This window comes from Pogoniulus pusillus, chromosome 2 (assembly GCF_015220805.1).
Source record: "Pogoniulus pusillus isolate bPogPus1 chromosome 2, bPogPus1.pri, whole genome shotgun sequence".
Taxonomy (NCBI): Eukaryota; Metazoa; Chordata; class Aves; order Piciformes; family Lybiidae; genus Pogoniulus; species Pogoniulus pusillus.
The window spans coordinates 14,639,531-14,662,915 of record NC_087265.1 but is presented as its reverse complement, the minus strand read 5'-3'; the positions used below and the strand labels follow the sequence as shown (position 1 = coordinate 14,662,915).

Below are 23,385 nucleotides of genomic sequence, written 5' to 3'. Positions count from 1 at the left end.
CTAATTCTCTATTATGTGTATAGTGAAACTGAGGCAAGAGCAAGCAGGGGCCTTATTTTTTAAGCCTCCCCATGCTCAGGAAAATCACCACTGCCCGAGCTAAGGCCATAACTGAGGGGAGCAGAGGGGCATGTGAAGTCTTTCTAGCTACCTCCAAGCTCAAGGCATTAACCTTCTCTCTTCCCCTCCATCCCCATTGCTTAAAAACATGAAATCAATGTATATGGGAGAACATTCAAGCAGTTTCTTCGAAGTACATTCAGCCTTCAAGCATAGATACAAGTGAGAAAGCAGCAGCCACAGGGTCCTAGAGAACAGTCCATCTTTCTCTGTGTCTGAAATCAGCAGCAGCCTTTGCATGCAAAGCTAGAGCCAAAAGTGCACTCAAAGCAAAATCTTCACAGTTCCTGCTAGGTGACCACTGCGCTTGGAGCAGGGTGCAGCACCATGCAGAAGGTCAGCACTGAACTCCCACTCAGCACTGGAAATAAATGACACATCAGCCTTACGCTGCCCCTTCATGCTTCAGGCTCGGAGTATGCTGGGGTAAGCTTCAGGCTTGGCTTCTGTACTTGGAGCAGAAGCATTTAAATAACCAGAAAAGAACATAGGCACAAATTGGTGCCAGGCATATAATGGTCTTTAGGAATGCAGCTCTTAGACTTTCATTTCTTTTCTGTGAGCTCAGACGCTGGAAGCATCAGGCAGGGTTACATTAAACTCGGTGGTCCTAAGGGTGGTGGCATTGCACAGCACCAGTAAGAAAGGCAGGCAGAGCCCAGTGGGTGAAAAGGAAGGAGTGCACATACCATGTTGACAAAGGCAGATAGAAAAACCAGGATAATGGCAAAGACTCCAACTAAGGTACTATTGGTCCTGGACTGTACAATCTTCCTAGAAAGAGCCTGGAGTGGAGCTGGGAAAAGCTGCATGTAGGGAAAAAGGAAAAAGAAAATAATTATTAAATATAGGTAAAAGCATTGCTTGTTTTACAGACTACAACCTGTACTTGAGCTGCCCACATCCTTCAGCTTGGTGTCTGTGCAGGTGCAGCACAGGGGTTAGAGAATGGTGACAGGAGATGGTGGTTCTGGGACAAGGGTGCGCAGGAACATGAGTGCCTTGTGGCAGCAGGCCCAGCTGGCTCACCAGCTGATGGGAATGATGGCTTCTCTGAGCTGAGACAGCATGGCTTGCAGGGCCATCCTGTCATGAGAAGCAAAGCACAAGCCATCTGTAACTGAAATAGCCAGGAGCTTGAGCCTGTGAATTGCTGGATCAGAAATGTGAAGAAGCAGAGATTAAAAAAGACACGTTGCACCCTTTGATCACAAAGGTGCACCATAAGGCTTTCTGATACCATTTCAGAAACAGACTGCTAAAAAGCCCAGGCTAGTCCTGTGATCTGTCAGATTCTCAGTGAAGGGCGCTGGAGAAATCAGCTGGCCTTGCCTGCTCTAGGGTACTTGGCACCACAGACACTGGGGGCTAAAAATAACCACTGCTGAGGGTGATCACAGAGCTCCCCTAGACAGACTGTCCCAGTGATTCACTACTATCAGAGCTGGAAGCTTTCTTCTAATTGCTTTCTGACTGCCAGCTGCCAGTGTGCTTTGCTTTAGGTGCTGTGTCCTATCCTGGGCACAAACAGCCTCTGTGTTAAAGTGGAGACTAACCAGATACATTCTGTAGTGGGAGTCACCCCTCAGTGCTGCACCAGACCCCCTCACACTGCAATAGCTCCAAGAGGAGTCCAGAAGAGAGTAAAAGCAACCCTTTCTCTTCATGCACCACCACCATCCCAGTGCAAGCTCAGGGCTAGAACAAAGAGAGATGGATGCCAAGAAACCCTTGTGCATGGACAGCCTCCTGCCGAAGAACACTGTCCCGCAGTGCCCTTCCTCTCCCTGCCAGGAACCGAGGGGCTCTGCTGGAGACTGCCAAAGTTTTTTCCAGAACCCAGCTCTCTCGTCTCTCCCAGCACATGGCATGAATAACCATGCCACTAGAGGGTATTTTTAGAGACACAAAGAAGCACAGCAAAGAGACATGGCACTGCAATTTAACTATGACTAATGCTTCTATTAAAAATCTTGCTCTTCCCTTTTATCCTGCACTTCTACAGCTTCAGAGATACAACATTTTGTCGGTGCACAGCTTCCCACACAGAGTCCTACAATGTAATTATGAAGTGTTTGGATGGCCAAAGCACTGGTTAACTGGTGACTCTTACAGAGGGAGACAGAGACTGTAGCAAGTTTTGGAAGAGCTGGTTCTGCCTGTTAACCAGCATGTGCATGAAAGTCCAGCTAACTCCAGGAGAGAGGAGAGGGCAGGGCTCTGTTGAGGCCAGGAGGAAAGGGGAAATCAGGGTTATGACTTATCTGTACTAAATGAGGATTGACTGAAATTAACTGAAAGCTTATGCAACCCTTTAGACTCAGGCAGCCACCATAAAACAAGGAGACATTTTACTGCCTCAGAAATAAACCTTGCTGATACAGAAATCCTTGGCTTTGTTGATAACATGAACCAAAATATCTCCTTGGCCTACCATGTCCACTTGCATTCATGCAGACCCCTACCAGAGCAGGGTTGTGGGAAATATCATGGGACTTTCCTCTGCCCTTTTTGGGATTTGAAGGGAGAAGGAGGATTTGCACTGCACATAGGCATTTTCTCAGCAGATTACAGCAGGACAGGTTTTCCTGCTACCCCTTTGTTTAGGTTCCAAGGCCAAGTTCCTCCAAGGTATGCACAAACTTAACCTCCTTCTGTAATCCTTGGGAAATCAAGCACCTAAATAAAACCCAGGAGTGCTTTGTTGTGGATCTTGGCTCAGAACCTTGCTGCCAATGATCCCAAAAAAGCCTGACTTTGAACCAAGTCTGAGCTATCAAGCAAAGCTCTCAGTGGACAACACTTACATTCTAATGAAAACATGCTTTCTTTCTATTAATCTTGGTTCTCATTACTTTGCAAACTAAGGAAAATGCTAGATCAGTAAACGAGTACAGATGGATAAAGTCCTGAAGAGGAAACAAATGCCAAAAGCCAGAGGAGGTCAGGACTGCTACAGAGTGTAACAGCACAGCCATGCCACGCATCTGAGGAACCTCTGTCTTGCAAACAACATTCATGAAGGCTTTATAGCATAAGTAATGACTTCCCCATTTCCCAGAAGCAGAGACAAGGAGGAATAGCTGTTCAAGGCAAGACTGGACGTGGCACTTGGTGCCATGGTCTAGCCTCGAGCTCTGTGGTAAAGGGTTGGACTTGATGATCTATGAGGTCTCTTCCAACCTTGATGATACTGTGATACTGTGTGAATTCTTGCAGATTGGAGGACTTCTATGAAAGAAATGGTGGACCTGTCTCAGCTCTGACAAATCAGCTCCATTCTATCAGTGTGCCCTTCATAAAGACATCTACTAGTCAGAGGTAAAACACAAAAGAAGGAAAAAAAGAAAATATGACTTCCTTTCCTGATTCTAAATAAAATCAAATCCCTTCATTCTAAATAAAATCAAATCCCTTCTGTCCTAGGAAAAGAAGCAGAACATCAAGATGCTACAGTACAGTGAAAACTGATGCACTGTTTTTGGTTGACACTGTTTTTGGTTGACACTGTTTTTGGTACTGTCTAACATCATGTACACCTTTTAATAAGAGTCAAATCATGCCTGAGTGCAGAACAGGACAAAGGAAAGTCTAATGATATGGGAACTCTAAGGCTACACATTGACTACTGAGGACAGGGGCTGACAGAAAAGACATGATCCACTCGGGCAGCCAAGATTCATGTTTGGGTTGCCAGATACGGGTGAGGTCACTCATTAGTCCTCTTAAAATCCCCCCACAAAGAAAAATAACTACAGTGAGAAAAAGGAAATTGGATGGTCCAGTTGATTCTTAACTGAAATGCAGAAAAGCTGCTGGAAGACAGTGGCTCCCAGAAGACAAAAGCTCTGGAAGGATGCAGGTGCCAACAGATTTAGAAGGTGAAGGTGGGGCACTGTCGTACAGGTAAAAGTCCAAATTTAGAATACAACCCTACAAGCCTTAGTGTTACACTGAAAGTAACTGAGTTGGAGGGCAGAAGGGCTCTGCAGCAGGACCTCGACCGCCTGCACAGATGGGCAGAGTCCAATGGGATGGCATTCAATAGCTCCAAGTGCAGGGTGCTGCACTTTGGCCACAACAACCCCATGCAGAGATACAGGCTGGGGTCGGAGTGGCTGGAGAGCAGCCAGACAGAGAGGGATCTGGGGGTGCTGATTGATACCTGCCTGAACATGAGCCAGCAGTGTGCCCAGGTGGCCAAGAGAGCCAGTGGCATCCTGGCCTGCATCAGGAATGGTGTGGTCAGCAGGAGCAGGGAGGTCATTCTGCCCCTGTACTCTGCACTGGTTAGACCACACCTTGAGTACTGTGTTCAGTTCTGGGCCCCCCAGTTTAGGAGGGACATTGAGATGCTTGAGCGTGTCCAGAGAAGGGCGACGAGGCTGGTGAGAGGCCTTGAGCACAGCCCTACGAGGAGAGGCTGAGGGAGCTGGGATTGTTTAGCCTGGAGAAGAGGAGGCTCAGGGGTGACCTTATTGCTGTCTACAACTACCTGAGGGGTGGTTGTGGCCAGGGGGAGGTTGCTCTCTTCTCTCAGGTGGCCAGCGTCAGAACAAGAGGACACAGCCTCAGGCTGCACCAGGGGAGATTTAGGCTGGAGGTGAGGAGAAAGTTCTTCACTGAGAGAGTCATTGGACGCTGGAATGGGCTGCCCAGGGAGGTGCTGGCGTCCCTGGGGCACTTCAAGGCAAGGTTGGACGTGGCACTTGGTGCCATGGTCTAGCCTTGAGCTCTGTGGTAAAGGGTTGGACTTGATGTTCTGTGAGGTCTCTTCCAACCCTGATGATACTGTGATATTGTAATTCACAACCTCAGTCATCTGCACAACAAAAATACACTAATTAAAGCCCATACTTTGCAGTAACAGCTGATCACAGACAGAAGGGTAATATTTCTCTTTGCGTCTTCTTAACATATATTGTGGACATGGAAAACTACTTAGATAATTGCTTTTGTGCTGTGAGATGAAAAAAAGCCATGAGGTCTTTAAGTTCTGATTTTTCAATTCGTAATAAAAGCCTTTGAGTCATTCTGAAGTACATTTAAGATGTTTCTGGAGTGCAAGACAACATCTCCAGGCAACTTGATGTTGCAGATCTGTTTATGTAACTTATTTCACAGCGATTTATTAGTCTGTTAAAAAAGGTATGGTTTTCAGAGGTATTTTTTTCCCCTGCTTGAGAGAAAGAAACCTTTAGGAACTAGCAAAGAAATAGGTAGGCAAGCTGCACCTATGTAAAGCTACAGAAAATGATATTTTCTTGTAAAGGATAATTTGAATTTTTTTCTAATGCATGTTCACAGGAGCATGCAAGAAGCTGGAGTCCACACGGCACTGCAGACACCAGAGGTTAAGATAAGTTAGTAGCAAAACAGATGTCTATCAGTGCAGTATTTGCAAAGGGACCAAGCTTCCCATGACCTTAGACTCCATTGGGAAGGAACACCATCTGACAGTGGCCAAGTCTTCAGGAAGCATCAAAGAGAAGAACTGGAACTCTCTTGTTTATTACAGCTGAAGAAACTTGGAAAGCCAAGCTGGCTGCACTGGCGGTTCCAGGATCAACTTCTAGTCCATGAAGAATTTTATAGCAAAAGATAATAATGACAGCAAAAGAAAATAAAACATGATCAAGCTGTCCAGAAAGAGCCTGCTGCCCACTGCCAAAACCAAAACAGGGAAGGAAAATCTCACATGAAAGCTGGCAAGAGGAATGAAAAAGAACACAGCAAGCAGGCAAAAATGATGCTTACGCTGATAGCCTGGGGCGGACACCTGTTTCCCAGCTTTGTGTGGCATGAACCCTTGGTGTGCAAAAGAGATGCTCTCCTATCCCACATCTGGGCCTGAAACCAAACAAACAGCGCTGACATCCCGCCTCTTAAACTTTCACCTAAAGGGTTTGTGAGAATGCCTTCCTTGTGCCCAAGTGTAAAAAGGCTTCCTGCAGCGATGAGGCATACAGAAACAGAGCAGCAGCCCTAATCACGGGCTGGGTAAACCCACTGCTGAAAAAAGCACCACTTGAAACAGCAAAATCTTTAATGCCAGAAGCAGGCTGCAGTTACCATGAGCCTCTACCATCAGACAGGTAGCTAGAAGTACCCATCCCCTAAACAAGCCAACTCACCATCAGGTGCTGTCAGCAGAGGATACTCTGGAGCACTACAATAGGGGTAATCAAAAAGGTACTGGAGATGGAAAGCCTGATGGAAAGCCACAGTCTCAAGTTGTGCCAGGGTAGGTATAGGCTGGATATTAGGAAGAAGTTCTTCACAGAGAGAGTGATTTCCCATTGGAATGGGCTGCCCAAGGAGGTGGTGGAGGCACCGTCCCTGGGGGGTCTTCAAGAAAAGACTGGATGAGGCACTTAGTGCCATGGTCTAGTTGATTGGTTAGGGCTGGGTGCTAGGCTGGACTGGATGATCTTGGAGGTCTCTTCCAACCTGGTTGATTCTATGATTCTATGTTTTCAGTGTTTGCCTAGGAGGTCATACTGCATGTTATACACAAGCACCTTGTGAGTTTGGGCCAACAGAGTGACAACTCACTTTTGGAGACACCAGGAGTTTCCCAAAATGCCATTACACTCTGACGTTGGTCAGACTTGCCTCTGATGCCTTGTGCTTCCAGGACCTGTGCACTAAGGCAAAGCCAGCCAAAGACCAGTTGTAGATGCCACTGAACAGAGTTATTCTGGAGGAATTTGGAAGATTAAGGAAAAGAAAGCAAGACTGAACATCTGTCTATGGTCACGAGGACTGAAAAATACTTTTTAGTGCTTTTTAGACAGTCATTCATTAAGATAAGTAATAACATTAAAGCAAAACCCCCAGACCTTTAAATGATAACAGAAGAAACGAGTGCTGCTGTCAGGATATGAAAGCAACCTGAGCCCATAAAAGCCAGTAGGTGGCAAACAGCTGTGCACTTCGCAATCTGTCAGGCTGCAAGTCAGCCAGCTGAAACGCTTCGCAAGTCTGGGTCTGCCACAGCTCTTGCCCCAGTGCTTGCACAGCAGCGGTACAGCTGGTGCCTTGGTGCGGTTCTGCACAGCTGGCTGTGACGTTGCCGCTGGTGGCACTGCGGCATAAATAGTTGCCATCACAGTTCTGCACCAGGTTTCCAATTCCTTTGTGGCTGTGACCGAAAAGTGAAAGCTTTCCACCTCGATGTATGTCAGTTGTTAATTAACTGCCAATCACACTAGCTGCTGATAAACTAGCTACAGTAGCATCCTCACACACAATGGACACACCAAGTATAATCAAGCATCTCTGGGTACCATTTCCCAGCTCACGGGACTCAAGCCTTCCTATTAGCACAGTTGTAATTCTCATTGCTGGTAAGCAAGCAGGACCAACAGGATGCTGTGCTTACAAACTAGGCTCCCTTTAAAACTGTCATAAGCCCAAGGGAATCCCTGTGAGTGAGTTGTTAAGTTCAAATATAGCCTGAAGCTTCTTTCACCGGGAACAGTTTGTAGCTCTTACTAAATGAGAAGACAAAGCATAATTCTCCACATCTAACTTTCAGAAATCAAAAACACATGAAAGGTGCAAGTCTGTCAAGAGCACCCACTCTCAACTGTTGAAAATGGCACAGAGAAGATAATTAAAGTGCAGCAAATCATCTGGCTGACACAATCCATTATCCCACGGTTACTTCTGCAGGATGAACATAATGCTACTGAACTACTTTATTCCAGGTTCTGAGGAGCAAAGCTGAGCTTGGGCTAAGGACCTTGAATCTGAACACATTCCAGTCCTGCTAGACTGGAAGGATTCCCAAACCCACAAATACAATCAACTAGCAGCAACACTTTAACAGAAGTACCTCTGAGTGAAAAAGATGACATCATCCTCCGCAGAACACTGACTGTCAATTTACAGCAGACTCCCAAGAAGAATTTATATGCTGTCAGGTTTCACACAAAGTATTTCTTCCCTGACCAAAACCAGTTACAAGAAAGAGCCCACCAAACACTGAAAGCTCTCTGCATTCGTCTGAGAAAGGCTGATAGACTTCTATATGTTTATGGCTTTTATTTTCCCCCCGAGACATTTTTCCTTGATGATGTTCTGCTTCTGATTATCTGCCTACCCAAACATGCATATGCAGCAGGGGCCGGAACAGAGGCAGCTCCGCAGGAAGCTCGCAGGGAGGCAAGGAATGGTCAGTGTTTTGCTCCATACTGAAGTGTGTTCTTACAGCAACATGAGAGTGCCTGCAGGGGACTTCATAGACACGCAGATCCACAGAGTTATTACTTCTCACTGAGCTAGAGATGCCAACCCTAACATCTGTTTGCAGTTCATTCTGTCTTATCAAAGGCTTTTTCTTATCACACAGCGTGGAAAGGAGGGCTAACAAAACATGCTCAGTTAGCTGAAGGAACAGATTGCTGATCCAGTTATTTTAGGCAAAGTACTCCACAAGGAAACCACAGTACTCACCTTTACACAGGAGTAAATGACCGAGACAAACACCACTGTAGTCAGGATCAGGAAACAGGTCAGGTAAAACCCCAGCATAAATGTAGAGCTGAAATCAAGGAGATTTGGTGGTTTTTCAAATGCACATCATATAGAACAACTACAGTTCTGCTTTCCAGAACACTGCATCTGTACACACTGCACAGGCTTTCCAGTTAGGAGAGCAGCAGGGGACAGGCAGTGCCTTGACTACCAGCAGATACTCGGTCCTCTTTGAGTTGCTCAAGCAGGCTGCAGAGTAGACAATACTGTATCTGCTACAGGAATCACCTCCCTGCCAGGGTGACAGCAGAGGGACTACCAAACACTGTGTTGCACTACAGGAGCTGATAAAACAGTTTGTTATGGTAGGTCATCTGGCTGTGGACAGGAGACCCCCAGAAGCAAAGTGTGCTGAGCACTGCAGTGCAGCCCAGTGGGAATACTCCATGGGAGCAGCTACCCATCCTTGCTGTGCGCAGGAAACGTCTGCCCTGCACCATCCCCCGTGGTCTGCCTCATGCCTGAGGGGGAAGCAGCCCTGGCATGACAATGATCAGGGAAAACAGCCTGAGCTTGGCCAGCTTTGAGAGGCTCCTGTTTCTCCCGAGTGTGAATTACAAATGAGAACCCAGGGCCAGCACTACGCTATACATTCTCATCTGCTTTGATCACAAAGATATTCAACTGTTTCCCAGTGATTGGTCTCAGTGTGACAGGAGCAGCCTCATCCCAGGAGTCAACCTTGTTCATAATTTAAAGGAAGTGTTCTTGGGATGTGACATTGAGGCCAATCACACCAAAGTCAGTTGGTCTCTGTGCTCTCTAAAGACTAATGAGATAACTGCACTTGCTAATTCACTCTTCAAGCCTTTGTGAAATTCATTAAAGCTATTCCTCTTTATCCCCATAAATTAAAGCTCTTTCTCTTTATCACCATGCATTATCACTGCCATTTTGTTTCCACTTTCGGATTCAAATTCCATGTTGTATCTTTCATGAAGTTCCAACGGTGACACATAGACACCTGTGCTTTGAGTTGCTGCTGAATGGTTAACTTCAATGAAAGATCAAAGCTAGGCGACTGAAGTCTAAGGAAAAACAAACCAGAAGTTGAAGGAAGGTATGACCTGCAATTAAAAGATGGAATTTTATTTACCCTTGAGCCAAATCTTCTTTCAGGCAGGCCAGGCTGCCTAAGAACTTACCAAAAACCCCAAGCACCGTTTTTATGAGTGGTGTGGAAGGAGACTGAGCAGTGTGACATTTACACCACGCTGCCATAAGGGACTGGCTCCTAGGTAACACAAAGGATTCAGCCATATGCTTGCCACGGAAAAGAAAGTGTCAAATTGTCATTTAAATGTTAAACTGAGGTTTATGGGGACAGCTTAGTGGCTGTTTGGGGAGTTTGATGAGCAATACAAAGGCGGTTGAGGGCCTCCTCAGGTGGGAAGTCACAGCAGCAATATCTAGAGATCCAAAGTGTAAGCCCTTGCCGAATCATTTACTCTCAAAGAAGATTTTGGGACACAATTAACCATGAATTAATTGCTGGGATTGATCCAGTTTCAATTCTGAGATTCTCTCAGCTTCTCCTGCAGTTTCCCAAAGCAGATCTGTTTGTTTGCACAGAGCATTTGTACTGATGTCAGTTTGCTGATCCAATCTTTCTGTCAGCAGAAGGGAATATCTGTTTGCCTGGGAGTCACCTCACAATGCATGCATTGTTTCTGTGACTTTCCAAATACCTAATCTGAATCAATCTCTACTCTGAAAAGATCTGTGGTGTGAACAGAAATAGTAAGCAGATGTGATGGCATAAGACAGTATTAGAGCTCTCTTGGAATTATTTTTTTGTCTTCTTGCAGTGAAGAAGAGTTTGGACAATTTTCAAAGCTTCTGAGATCTTGTTCCTCAGATTAAAAATTACTAACTCCAAATTGGTTTCCAAACCAGCAATTCTCAGTGAATGATATATTACTGCTACTAAACTGGAGCACAGGAAATGCCAACATGCTTTAACTTTAAAGTTTTTATGACCTATTTGAGAGAGATACCATTTCTGCAGAGCTCTCTGGTAGAAAAGATCTGGAGCATTACACTGTGCCTTTTGGACAAGGCATTTCAGTGCAGGGGTCTGAGAGCACTGTGTCACACAGCCCCAAAGAGTTCATGCCACTCTTGCTGGGCAAGAAACCTGGAGTGAGCTACTCAAACTTTAGGCATGTTTAGTTCAATTCCTTCTCTACTTTTCCTCTTGCACTCCAGCAAAATAAATGCATAAGAAGTTAGAAAATCATAGAATCATTTTTGTTGGAAAAAAACCCTCTATGATCCAACCCCTGACCTAACACCACTGGGGCCATTAAAACGTGTCCCCAGGTGCCATGTCTACACATTGTTTGAACACCTCCAAGGAAGGGGACTCCACCAGCAACTTGGGCAGCCCACTTCAATGCCTGACCACTCTTTCAGTAAGTCATTTTTTTTCTTAATATCCAATATAAACCTCCTCTGGTACAACTTGAAACCATTTCCTCTTGCTCTTTCACTTGACATCAGGGAGAAAAGACCAACCCTCATCTCACTGCAACCTCCTTTCAGGCAGAGAGCAGTAAGGTCTCCTCTCACCTGACTAAACAATCATAGTTCCCTCAGCCACCCCTCCTAGGACTTGCTTTGCAGACCCTTCACCAGCTTAGTGGCCCTTCTCTGGACACACTCCAGCGCTTCAGTGTCTTTCTTGTAGTGAGGGGCCCAAAAATGAATACAGTATTTGAAATGTGGCCACACCAGTGCTGAGTACAAGGGCATGATTACTTTCCTACTCCTGCTGGCCACATTATTCCTGATGCAGGCCAGGATACTGTTGGCCTTCTTCATCACCTAAGCACACTACTGGTGCATGTTCAGATGGTTGTCAACCAGCACAATCAGGTCCTTTTCTGCTGGGCAGCTTTCCAGCCACTCTGCACTAAGCCTGGGGTTGTTGTGACTAAAGTGCATGGCCTGGCATTTGACCTTACTAAACCTCATACAACTGACCTTGGCTTATGGATTCAGGCTGTCCAGATTCCTCTGCAGAACCTTTCTACCTTTGAGCAGATCAACACTCCCACTCAGTCTGGTGTCATCTGCAAATTTACTGAGGGTGCACTTGGTCTCCCTGTCCGGATCATTGATAAAGATATCAGACAAAACTGACCCCAGAACTGAGCCCTGGGGAACACCACTTGTGACCAGCTGCCAAATGTATTTAACTCTGTTAATTACTACTCTTCAGGCCCAGCCATCCAGCCAGTTTTTAACCCAGCAAGGTGTATATCCATCCAAACCAGGTGCAGCCAGTTTCTCCACTGTGGTAGACAGTGTCAAGTGCTTAATTAAAGCCAGGTAAACAGCATCCACAGACTTTTCCTCATAAACTAAGTAGGTCACCTTGTCACATAAGAAAATCAACTTTGTTGAGCAGGACTTGCCCTTCATGAACCCATGCTGACTGTGCCTGTTCACCTGGTTGCCCTGCATGTGCTCTACAAAGGCACCAAAGATGATCTGCTTCATTATCTTCCCTGGCACAGAGGTCAGACAGACAGCTCTGTGGTTCCCTGGGTCCTTCTTCAAGTCTTTCTCGTAGATGGGTGTCACATTTGCAAAGCTCCACTCAGCTTGGGACCTCTGCAGTTAGCCAGTCATGCCTCATCTGTGAAGCAGACCCAGAGATCCCAGTGCTTTGAGCAATGAGGCTGTGATAAGTTTTCCACCTCCCTGTTCCACTGCATTCAGATAAGAAGACAGCCTAGTCTCATGTTATGGATGAGTACTATGCCTTAGTAGGCAATCCTTCCTACTCAGTGATATTTGTCTTCCACAGGTTTATAAACATGCTGAACTGAATTTCCTAAGATGGAGGTAAGTGGCAAGAGAAATCACTGGGAAAAGAAATCCTCACATGCCAGTGAAGAGGTTTTAATCTGCACTAGAAATGAGTGAGCACCATACCTCACTTCTGCATGAATTATTTAAGGTTTTTTTCCTTCCTTTTGGTGCTCTGAATTCTCAAACAAACAAACCAAAGAATAGAAAGAAAAAAAGAAAAATAGGGCAGAATAGAGGCAGGAACCTGTGCCAATAGGAGCGAAGGGATGAAAAGGTACTCACTGTGGCATGATTATGATTTGAACGAAGCAGATGAAGAGGAAGACTAGGGAGGCACAAGCCACATAGGCTCCAAACCTGTCATCCACCTGCTTGGAGTACTGCAAAAAATGCAAAAGGGGTTATGTTAGTGGGGAACTTGGCTGACTGCCTTCTTTCCACAAAATCTTCTTACTTGGCTTGTGTTTAGGTCCTTGGAAAGCAGCACTGGTAGGAAACAGCTAACATTACAAACTCCCCTTCTCTGTGGGCATGAACAGATGCAAAGGCCAAGGAACAGATCCACACAGCTGGTTGGAGACAGAAGTCATTCACTGCCTGGCCCTTGCACAAGAGGAAGAGGAATGGATTAACTGGGACCAGGATGCTGGGTCCTTATAGTCAAACTTAAACTTCTTTCCTGGGAAGTGTCCTCCAAAAGGTGCCAATGCTGCTGATGAGAAGCCCTTGTATTCTGTGCAAGGACTGGGCTGGCTGTGTTGGGAGCACAAGGATGCTCCAGTTTTCACACAGCTGCTCCTTCCAACTACTCGTCAGCATATCAGTCACACGGGAGCTGCATCTGATTCCCAAAGATGCTTTATTTAGCTTGAAGCACAGTTCTCACTACAGATGGCCTCAATCTTTGAACCACAAAATAAAAGGTGCTCAGAACAGGTGAACCACAATTTCCCCAGCAGCTTTCAGCAGTAAAAATTAAAGAGAAGGCGCATGGAGGGAAATTACATGCTTGAGCTTTTATCTGGCCCCACACTGATTCAATGAAGAGTTGTAAAATCTGCAAAGGTCTGCTTCTGCAATAGGTTGTAGGCCCTGTCCTTGAAGGGGTGTTTGAAAAAACAAAAAAGATAAAACAATGAGTGCAATCTTACTACTTAAACTTTTCTCACTGAATAATGAGTCTAACTTGAAGATCACTCAAGTATCCCAAGGATATAAAAATCCTTGTAATATAAAAATTGAATAAAAATCAGGGGAAAAACAAAATACTTTAACTTTCTTTGGGCAGTTAAAGCCATTATTTTATACAGTACCCTAAATTACAGCATCCAGGTACCACTAGACTTGACTGAATTTAACTGCCTAGAGCTGATGTTGTCTCTATTATAGAGGCAGAGGAATTGAAATGATCTTTGCCTCACAACAATGGTAGCTGAAACAAAATCAAGAAGCAATGAGCTGTTCAGGGTCCCTAGGTCTGTCACTCTCTTTTCTCACATTTGTGAGATAGAGAACTCTACCTGTTGCTTAAAATGGGCTCCCCAAAATGACCAGTACTGCATCCCAATGAATCCTAGAAGTACCTGAGACTCCATGGGAAAACAACAGGCAGAGAAAAGATCCTCCAGAGGTGATTCATAGCTGGGGCAGGTTGAAGTGCCTCCAGTGAATCCAAGGAAATAAGGAGTGACTGCAATCTCAATTTAGATGCCTCAAAGAAACAAATCTGGCTTATGCTGGATTCCCTTCACAGTTCATCAGTGCATATTTACGTGAGTTTGACAGAAATGGCTTGGGTTTCCTTCCCAGTGCTCCCACTCTTCAAATGACTGCAGCTTTCTAAGGAGATGTATATTAAGGTTTCCCTGAAGCATGGATTTTTTCCAGACCACCTAAAAACTAGCTTTAGCTATAAAACCCCCTTGACTTTATGCAGGAGTAACAAGGCTGAGTGATAGGCTGCAATGCATTTTAGGCAACATTACCTTTTTCTCCAAGTCAGGCTCCCTGAATGTTAAGAGGAACTTGCGCACATGTTCAGAGCGTAACCGATCAATACTTCTGGCATCAATGGCACGGCCAAGAAACTCATCCACTTCATCTTCTGGGTTCATACTTTCCTGTATATTCCTAAGGATGTCACAAAAAGGGAGCATAAGAGGACAAGACAATTTCCCTCTCCACCATACATTATCAGCTGACTGTATAACAAGCTGGAGGTTAATGGCATTTTGCTTATGACAGCTTCAAGCTGAAAAATGGATAACAAGTTGAGATGAAAATGACGTCAGCTCGAGAGCTCACTGCCAGTCCTGAGTTCACCAGTGAAAAAAACTTACTTGCTTGCCCTTTTCCTGTTCTATAGTCATCTTTTTTCATGCCTTGCAGTCTTTTTTCCATCCCTTATTTTCTAAAATGAGTCAGTAGTCTCCTTCCACTAGTCCTCTAACTTACTCTTTCCTGCACTGCCGTGCTGTTAGCGCCTGAACTGGCAAAATGATTTCTGTAGTCAGTCATACTTCTTGCTTCTGAATAATTTTTTCTGTAAACATTTCTGTGACAACTTCTGAACTTGAACAATTTTCCATTTCTGAGAAAAAGCTGCACACAGAATGAAAGTGGGGGGAAGAAAAGTGTGTCCTGATGACCTACTGCCTCCCCTTCACGCAGTTATTTATGGATATAAAGCAGACAAATTGTTCTGCTTGAGAGATATTTACTTAAATCAAGGAATGGTTGCAAAAGGAGAAAGTTGCAAAAAGAAAAATCAAATTAGGTTCTGCTTTATAAATGTATGGGACAAGATTTCTAAATTGCTTATAACCTTACTACCAGTGTGGTTCTGATGCTCACTTACAGCTTCAAGACAATCAGGCTGGTTTACAGAAACCGCTGAAAGAAAAATACCTAAACCTTAATTGCCCTAAAACATTTTTCACTGAGGATCAGGGAATCTGAAGCATCTCCCCAGCCTTCCTGGTCTTTTTTAAAATCTCATGGGATTTAATAACTTGGTGTTGTAACTTTAATTGCCTGCCTTGCTACTAGCTGTAGACAGCAGTGAAAAGTTTACCCTGAAGTGCTGTTTTTCTGCTCTTCTCCCGTGATTGCCAAGGTTACAGGATACACCAACAGCTACCCATTGGGATATGCTCCCCACTTACACTGAGTCCTGTTCCAGTGGGTATCTATTTCTATGTGCAAACCCCATGTTGGCACAACAACTTATGGCTCATGGTGTGTGACCTTCACTTTAGGCACCGCAGATAAAAATCCCTGAGGTGGGACATGCTGAATAGCCACACTGCTTTATTTTCTGGGTAACAATTCATAGTGCACAAACACTGTGCTGCAGACAGCAGGCCCTCCCTTACAGGTACAACTGTGCAACACAGCAGAGACTGCTCGAAGCAGCTTACAAGCCAGAATGTGATTCTGTTTCAAAAGCCGAATGCCTGCTCCCAAAAGAAATGCTCTCCAAAAGCTTTCTGCAAAACTGGACCAGACTTGAAGGAGGCCTCTGTAGTCTAACTCTACCACGTCCATCTTGCCAAGAGAAAAATAAATCAGGTCCATCTATTTGTTTCCATTTCAACTCCCTTTGCCCCAGCCAGTGAGTCAAATGTGTCTGCACCTCAGTTGGGTCATGATGACACATCATGATCTATTTAGTGACCATACAGCAATTGCATACCTAGTTCATCTAAGGTCTAATTGTCATTTTAGCCAACATTCAGTGGGGTTGGAGAAAGGAGATTTTTATTTTGGGGTTCTAAAGTTGTTTAATTTCTTGAACTTCATGTATTTCATTTTCAAATTAAAAGTGTTTTTGTCCCTAGAAGGACAGAACATTTGAGTTAGTTCTAGATATTTCCTTAGAGGGAGCACATCTGCTTGAGCATTCAAATCGAAGCTGCTTATTTTCATTCAGTCCTCACAATGCCTTCTGGACTCATAAAAATAAGCAAGGAAATCATTAGACTTTGTATTTACAGGATGTCTTCCAAGACCCTGTGAGTTATTTACACGTTGGTGTCATCCACGTTTAGTCATTTCATACCGCATATGAGAGATGCAATTCATTTTCCTCTAGAAGCAAAACAAAAGACTCAGCTCAGCATCTTGCTGAACCTCAGTTAAATTTCAAGTTCCAGTCTAAAAGTGTAACTCAGGAAGACATTAAGAAAAGAAGAAAGTGCCTGCTCAGGCTTTGGCCTCAGCCACCTCCAGTTTTGTAACGTATCATTATGCTGCTGAGGGAATCTCTAACGCTGAGACAACTTCTGTGCCTGCAGATTGTGTAGGAATACTCTCACAGCTTTTAAATTGCTGTGGTGGGGTGGTCACCTTTAAGTATGCTGCAGGAAAGCCTGGTCATCTAGCATATACCTATAGCTGCTTGATTGATTCTTGCAGCCAGTTGTACCCAAACTAAATTACTGTGCAGCAAGTTTGGCTCCATGTCCAAGTGGAGGCCAGTGACAAGTGGAGTCCCTCAGGGATCAGTCCTGGGACCAGTCTTGCTCAACATCTTTGTGGGTGACATGGACAGAGGCACTGAGTACACCCTCAGCAAGTCTGCTGATGACACCAAGCTGTGTGGTGCAGCAGACATGGAGGAGGGAAGGGATGCCACCAGAGGGACCTGGACAGGCTGGAGAGGTGGGCACAAGCCAACCTCATGAGGTTCAACAAGACCAAGTGCAGGGTCCTGCATCTGGGTTGGGGCAATTCCAAGCACAAATACAGGCTGGGCAGTGAGTGGCTGGAGAGCAGCCCTGAGGAGAGGGACTTGGGGGTGCTGGTGGACGAGAAGCTCAACATGAGCCAGCAGTGTGCATGTGCAGCATGGAGGGCTGCATCAGGAGAAGTGTGGCCAGCAGGTTGGAGGAAGGGATTCTCCCCCTCTACTCCACTCTGGTGAGACCCCACCTGGACCCCACCATCCAGTTCTGGAGCCCCCATTACAAGAAGGATGTGGACATGCTGGAGTGTGTCCAGAGAAGGGCTACTGGGATGATCAGAGGGCTGGAGCAGCTCTCCTGTGAAGATAGACTGAAAAAGTTGGGGCTGTTCAGTCTGGAGAAGAGGAGGCTCTGAGCTGACCTTATTGTGGCCATTCTGTGTTTGAAAGGGGCCTACAAAAAAGCTGGAGAGGGACTTTTCAGGATATCAGGGAGTGACAGGACTAGGGAGAATGGAGTGAAGCTGGAGATGGGTAGGTTCAGGCTGGACGTGAGGAGGAAGTTCTTCACCATGAGAGTGGTGTGAGACTGGAATGGGTTGCCAAGGGAGGTGGTTGAGGCCCCATCCCTGGAGGTGTTTAAGTCCAGGCTGGATGAGGCTGTGGGCAGCCTGATCTAGGGTAGGGTGCCTCTGCCCATGGCAGGGGGGTTGGAACTAGATGATCCTTGTGGTCCCTTCCAAGCCTGACTGATTCTGTGATTTGCATAAATGGAATTTTAGATTGAAATGCAAAATTTCCCTGTGGTAAGGACTGCCCTGGAGGCAGTGTTTGTAAGTCAGAGCCAATGTACTACCCTAGACTAACAAAAATCATATGTGGAAATACTTACTGATATATTGGCAGTGTGAGGAGGGAACCCCCAAGGATTTCAGACAACTACAAAACTTCCAAAACCACCTCTTAAAAGCGCTGCTGAAATTTCTCACATGCAGCCAAGAGAAAATAGTTGCGAGGGACAGCAACAGCATGAGCAGAGCTTGGAGCAACTTCTGCACTGTGCAAACGTGAAAGCTAGCAATTAACCCAGAGATGCTGGCTTTAGAGCAATCCAAAAATGTTCTGCTGATTTAATTACTTTCTGCAAATGAAGAGTGTGACCGCTGCCAAAACTGCATGTATGCCATCATTTGAAATGGTTCATGCCTAGACTCAACAACTAAACCTGCACTTAGGCACGTAAGTGTTGGGTCTTGTTTCCAGAGATGTGTGGTGCCTACAACGTCCTTCACTGCAAGAGAAAAGCATTGCTGCTCAGTGCTCCTGCACCTGAAGGCACTGGGCTGGGTGCTTGGCATGGCTTTTGGATCTGGTTTTAATCACTTTCACCATAAACATATTCTGCTAGAGATCTTTTTTTTTTCCCAAATCTTTGTTCCTGAGTTACAGACCTCTGGGTCCAGAGAATCTGAAACAAGTAGTAGCTTCTGTTGGCACTGAGCAGAAATACAAAAACCTGCAATTTGTGTGATAAGATGGCATTGCACTGAATCACGACTGTAACTGTATAGCTCTTAGCTACTGGCTGCAACAGCTTGAGTAACCATTTCAGACCACAGGACAGAGGAGAGACAGTACAGTCCTCGGAGCAACAGTGGAGATGTTGTTCCTTAGCAGCTGAGTGACTGTTGTGGACCAACACTGAGGCAGCTGAATTTGTTTTCTTGCAGCAGCTAAGAGGAGAGATGCTATTTCATAAGGGATACTTTACATTTCTATATGCTTAAGATCTACTCTTCTGTAATTTATTAGCTTCTTCTCTGTCCAAAGTATATCTGACATCAGCCAAGTTCCCTGCCACTATGCATGCAGGAAGAAACCCTGGTGACTCCCCTTAAACACCCTGCAGCACCAGCAAAACATCTTAGGGTGCAGAGAGCCAAATGTTAACACAATCAAGTTTGCAGTGAAGGGTAAGGGAAGGAAAGAATGATTCTTAATATTGTTATGTTCAAACTTATCACCTCCCTTCACTTTTGGGGAGTTGCTCTCAGTGCTCAACCACCATAATGATAATTTTCCCAAAGCTGGAATGCTCAGGGATCAGAGCAGCATTTAGCTGTCCCACCTCACAGGGGTCCATAGAGTTCTGCCTGGAAGCCTGAGCAACATGATAAGGAGAAACTGCAGCAATTTTATGAGCTGGTTTCCTCTGCCACCACCTGCCTTGCTCTGAGCAAGCTTACAATTAATGCCATTCACTAGGATTGAAAGTCCAATTATTCCAAACACCTTCAATACAGGAAATGCTTCAGTTATGTCCAGCTGTAGCAGTTAAAATGTGAACTGACAGTTTTCTCCTCCAAACCCAATTTTTCAAATCTGCTAAATTGTTCTTTTAACCATTTTCTAGGTTCCATGTGAAAAAAATGAAAGGGCTGCTCTAATGCAGCTGTATTTTAGAGCACGAAAGTTCCAATTTACTGTTTCAAATAAGCTGTGATTTCTGCATTATCTAAGTGAACCTGTGTTAGCAGGGGGACTGGACTAGATGACCTCTGGAGGTCCCTTTCAAGCCCTACCACACTGTGAGTTCATTTTCATATACAGAAGTAAGTAAAATGCAATGGAGAGCAGTAAGATGTATATACAAAGAAACTCAGAAGTGATCTATATAATTCAACATGTACCTAATTTTTTTTTATCACTTGGACATACTTTACAGGAATATTTTGTTCTTGGGATGTTTTCCAAACAGCAAATAGTGAAGAATACTGGGGGCAAGGAGAGGAGTAGCAAGCATTTTAATTACAAAAGCAAGCTAGAGCCACATGAATTATTAACTGTTTTGTGGGCAGTGGCAGTTCTGAATGCACATCAGTCAATGCTGTGCCCTCAGCTGTCTCTCTCTCCATGGGGGACTTGGGGGGAGTCCAGGCACTATGCCTGGCAGCTGGGCATTACTTTTTGTCTTTCTTTTTAATATGAGAAAAAAAGAAATCCCAAATGTGCAAACACAGCAGTGTATGACAGAAGTAAATTTGCTTACTTGTCCTTGGGGTCCTCAAAACCCTGAAAGAAAGGAAAAGGACACAAAGGTTAGGAAACCAAGTTGACCTTGAGAACACAAAGTATCCTGAGAACAGCATTTTACAGAAGAGTTTTCAGGGCCTTACCCACCCACAGCATTATTTTGTGCTGCTGTGTCACCAGGCAGACAGATGAGTTTCAGAAAAACACATGTCTTCAGACAGAAATGGATGGAAACAAAGGCAAGGAAAACACTTCAGCTGACTGCTGATCTGCTTCATGTCAGGTGTCTTCTCTTTTGCCATCACCATTACAAATGACACGATGGAAAGGCTGCTACTGTAAATGAGGATGTATTTTATAGAACTATAGGAGAGTTTGGGTTGGAAGGGACCTTTCAAGGTCATCTAGTCCCACCCTCCTGCAATAAGCAGGGACATCTTTAACTAGATCAGGTTGCTCAAAGCGCTTTCCAACCTGACCTGGAATGTTTCCAGGGAGGGGACATCTACAACCTATCTGGGAAACCTCTATCAGTGTTTAGCCACCCTTGCTGTAAGAAAATTCTTCCCTATCTCTAGTCTAAGTCTCCACCTCCCCTTTTAGTTTGAAAGTATTATCACTTGTCCTGTCACAACAGGCTCTGCTAAGACCCCATCTTTCTTGTGGGCCCCTTTAAGTACCAACAGGCTGTGATTAAGGTCTCCCTGAAGCCTCTTCTTCTCCCAGCTGTACAATCCTATCCCTTGAAGCCTTTTTATCCACAGGAGAGGTGCTCCAGTACTCTGATCATTTAGTTGAAACAAAACTCAGAATTGTAATATAGTTCATCATAGAACCATCATAGTCTACAACTACCTGAGGGGAGGTTGTGGCCAGGAGGAGGTTGCTCTCTTCTCTCAGGTGGCCAGCGCCAGAACGAGAGGACACAGCCTCAGGCTGTGCCAGGGGAAATTTAGGCTGGAGGTGAGGAGGAAGTTCTTCACTGAGAGAGTCATTGGGCACTGGAATGGGCTGCCCGGGGAGGTGGTGGAGTCGCCGTCCCTGGAGCTGTTCAAGGCAAGGTTGGATGTGGCACTTGGTGCCATGGTCTAGCCTTGAGCTCTGTGGTAAAGGGTTGGACTTGATGATCTGTGAGGTCTCTTCCAACCCTGATGATACTGTGATACTGTGTGATACTGTGATCATAGAATCATCTATTGTATACAAAAAAGCTGCATCTCTTTATGCCAGGGTTCAACTAAAGGAGGGAACTGGATGCATTTTGGTTTTCATCTCTTCAAGAGGAACCTCAAGGGGTCTCCTTCCTTCTTCCCTTGCTGCATGCACACACAAACCACATTTTTCTTGAATAAGATTTCAGGAATTATTTACACTATTTGCAATAGCCAAAATGTTCACAATTCCTTCAGGGCTACATGAACTGAGTATGTATTTATGGTTTAAGTGGCTAGAAGGCCTCAGGGAAAAATACATCCCGAGGCATAATTTTGTATGTTTAGCATTAACATATCTAACAGACCAAACGGCATCAAAATGGCCATTTTGCATGGGCTGAGATGGAATCTGCCCTCCAGCATCTTGGCTTCAATTTATCTGAAGTCAAGAAAAGTTGTATATTTGACAACCAGGGTCAAATACTCAGAGGAAGACAGTTTGTACCCTGTGTTTCAAAACATAAACCAAATGTAGCTGGAAGATAGGAAGAATTCCTTTCATTTTCCTCCCAGAGACCTCATGCCAGCACTGCTCAGGAGCACATGAGGATACTGAAAGCTGCTGGACCTGCAGGCTCTCCCAGGCTGGAAGACAGCAAACTGAGAATCATCACCCTCACTGTAAAAAAGTAAACAATATTTGGGCAAAAGTCTTCACAGAGCCACTTTGCCCCACACCATCAGTAACAACGCTGACCAGATACTAGATGAGCAGATTTTGCAGCTAGTTAGCAATGTGCCAGTATGGCAAGAGGCAGAAGCAAAGCCAGCACAGTCACCCTGGGAACAGCATCAGCTTTGCAAGAGGGAAAAAGTGGGCTTGTCACTCAGTCAGGACAGTGATTCACTGAAAGAGCACTCTCCATTTTTACATACCCCATTTCAGACTGACCCCACACTTCTAAATAGAAACTGCAGCTCCAACACAGCTCATCATAAACTCAGATAAAGGAACTCTCAGTCTCATCTAACAACCAGCAGCAGATCCAGTGGGAAGATGGAAATGGGTTCTAACTTAGCATGTCCAGTTATGCAAGCCAAAACAAACATCTACTTTTGATTTCACATTAAAGAGTGATGAAGTAATCATTCCACTTTTTGTTGTGTGGGGTTTTGTTTGTGGTTCTTTCCCCGCCCCCCCCTTTGCTTTGTAATGTTACAGTTACCAGAAATATCTGATTGATTTATTTATCTTCTAATCAATGGTAAACAGTGCCAAAACCAAAAGCTCACTGATTAATCATGCAGACAAAATGTTCATTAATTTGTCTGGTGTCATAATTGGTTAGAAAGAAAGAAAGAAAGAGGGAAGGAAAGAAAAGAAGGAAAGAAGGAAGGAAGGAAGGAAGGAAGGAAGGAAGGAAGGAAGGAAGGAAGGAAGGAAGGAAGGAAGGAAGGAAGGAAGGAAGGAAGGAAGGAAGGAAGGAAGGGAAGAAGGGAAGAAGGAAGGAAGGAAGGAAGGAAGGAAGGAAGGAAGGAAGGAAGGAAGGAAGGAAGGAAGGAAGGAAGGAAGGAAGGAAGGAAGGAAGGAAGGAAGGAAGGAAGGAAGGAAAGAAGGAAGGAAGGGAAGAAGGAAGGAAGGGAAGAAGGAAGGAAGGAAGGAAGGAAGGAAGGAAGGAAGGAAGGAAGGAAGGAAGGAAGGAAGGAAGGAAGGAAGGAAGGAAGGAAGGAAGGAAGGAAGGAAAGAAGGAAGGAAGGGAAGAAGGAAGGAAGGAAGGAAGGAAGGAAGGAAGGAAGGAAGGAAGGAAGGAAGGAAGGAAGGAAGGAAAGAAGGAAGGAAGGAAGGAAGGAAGGAAGGAAGGAAGGAAGGAAGGAAGGAAGGAAGGAAGGAAGGAAGGAAGGAAGGAAGGGAGGAAGAAATAAGGGAAGAAGGAAAGAAATAGAAATAAATAAATAAATATAAATAGATAGATCAGCTGCACACAAATAACTACCAGACAAGAGATAAGAAGAGGGAACTGATGAGAAAATAGA

At 44.9% G+C, this 23,385-nt stretch overlaps 1 protein-coding gene across 2 annotated transcripts in view; it reads right to left on the bottom strand.

The window, feature by feature from the left end:
* Positions 1-23,385, bottom strand: part of ADCY5 (adenylate cyclase 5) — a 240,927-nt gene that overhangs the window by 12,256 nt on the left and 205,286 nt on the right. For both annotated transcript variants that reach the window (XM_064157052.1, XM_064157042.1), the window contains 5 exons: positions 20,214-20,236; positions 14,466-14,610; positions 12,763-12,860; positions 8,581-8,668; positions 810-926 (listed from right to left, as the gene is read on the bottom strand). In XM_064157052.1, coding sequence (XP_064013122.1) covers positions 810-926; positions 8,581-8,668; positions 12,763-12,860; positions 14,466-14,610; positions 20,214-20,236 — 471 coding nt within the window. The remainder of the gene's footprint in view (positions 1-809; positions 927-8,580; positions 8,669-12,762; positions 12,861-14,465; positions 14,611-20,213; positions 20,237-23,385) is intronic.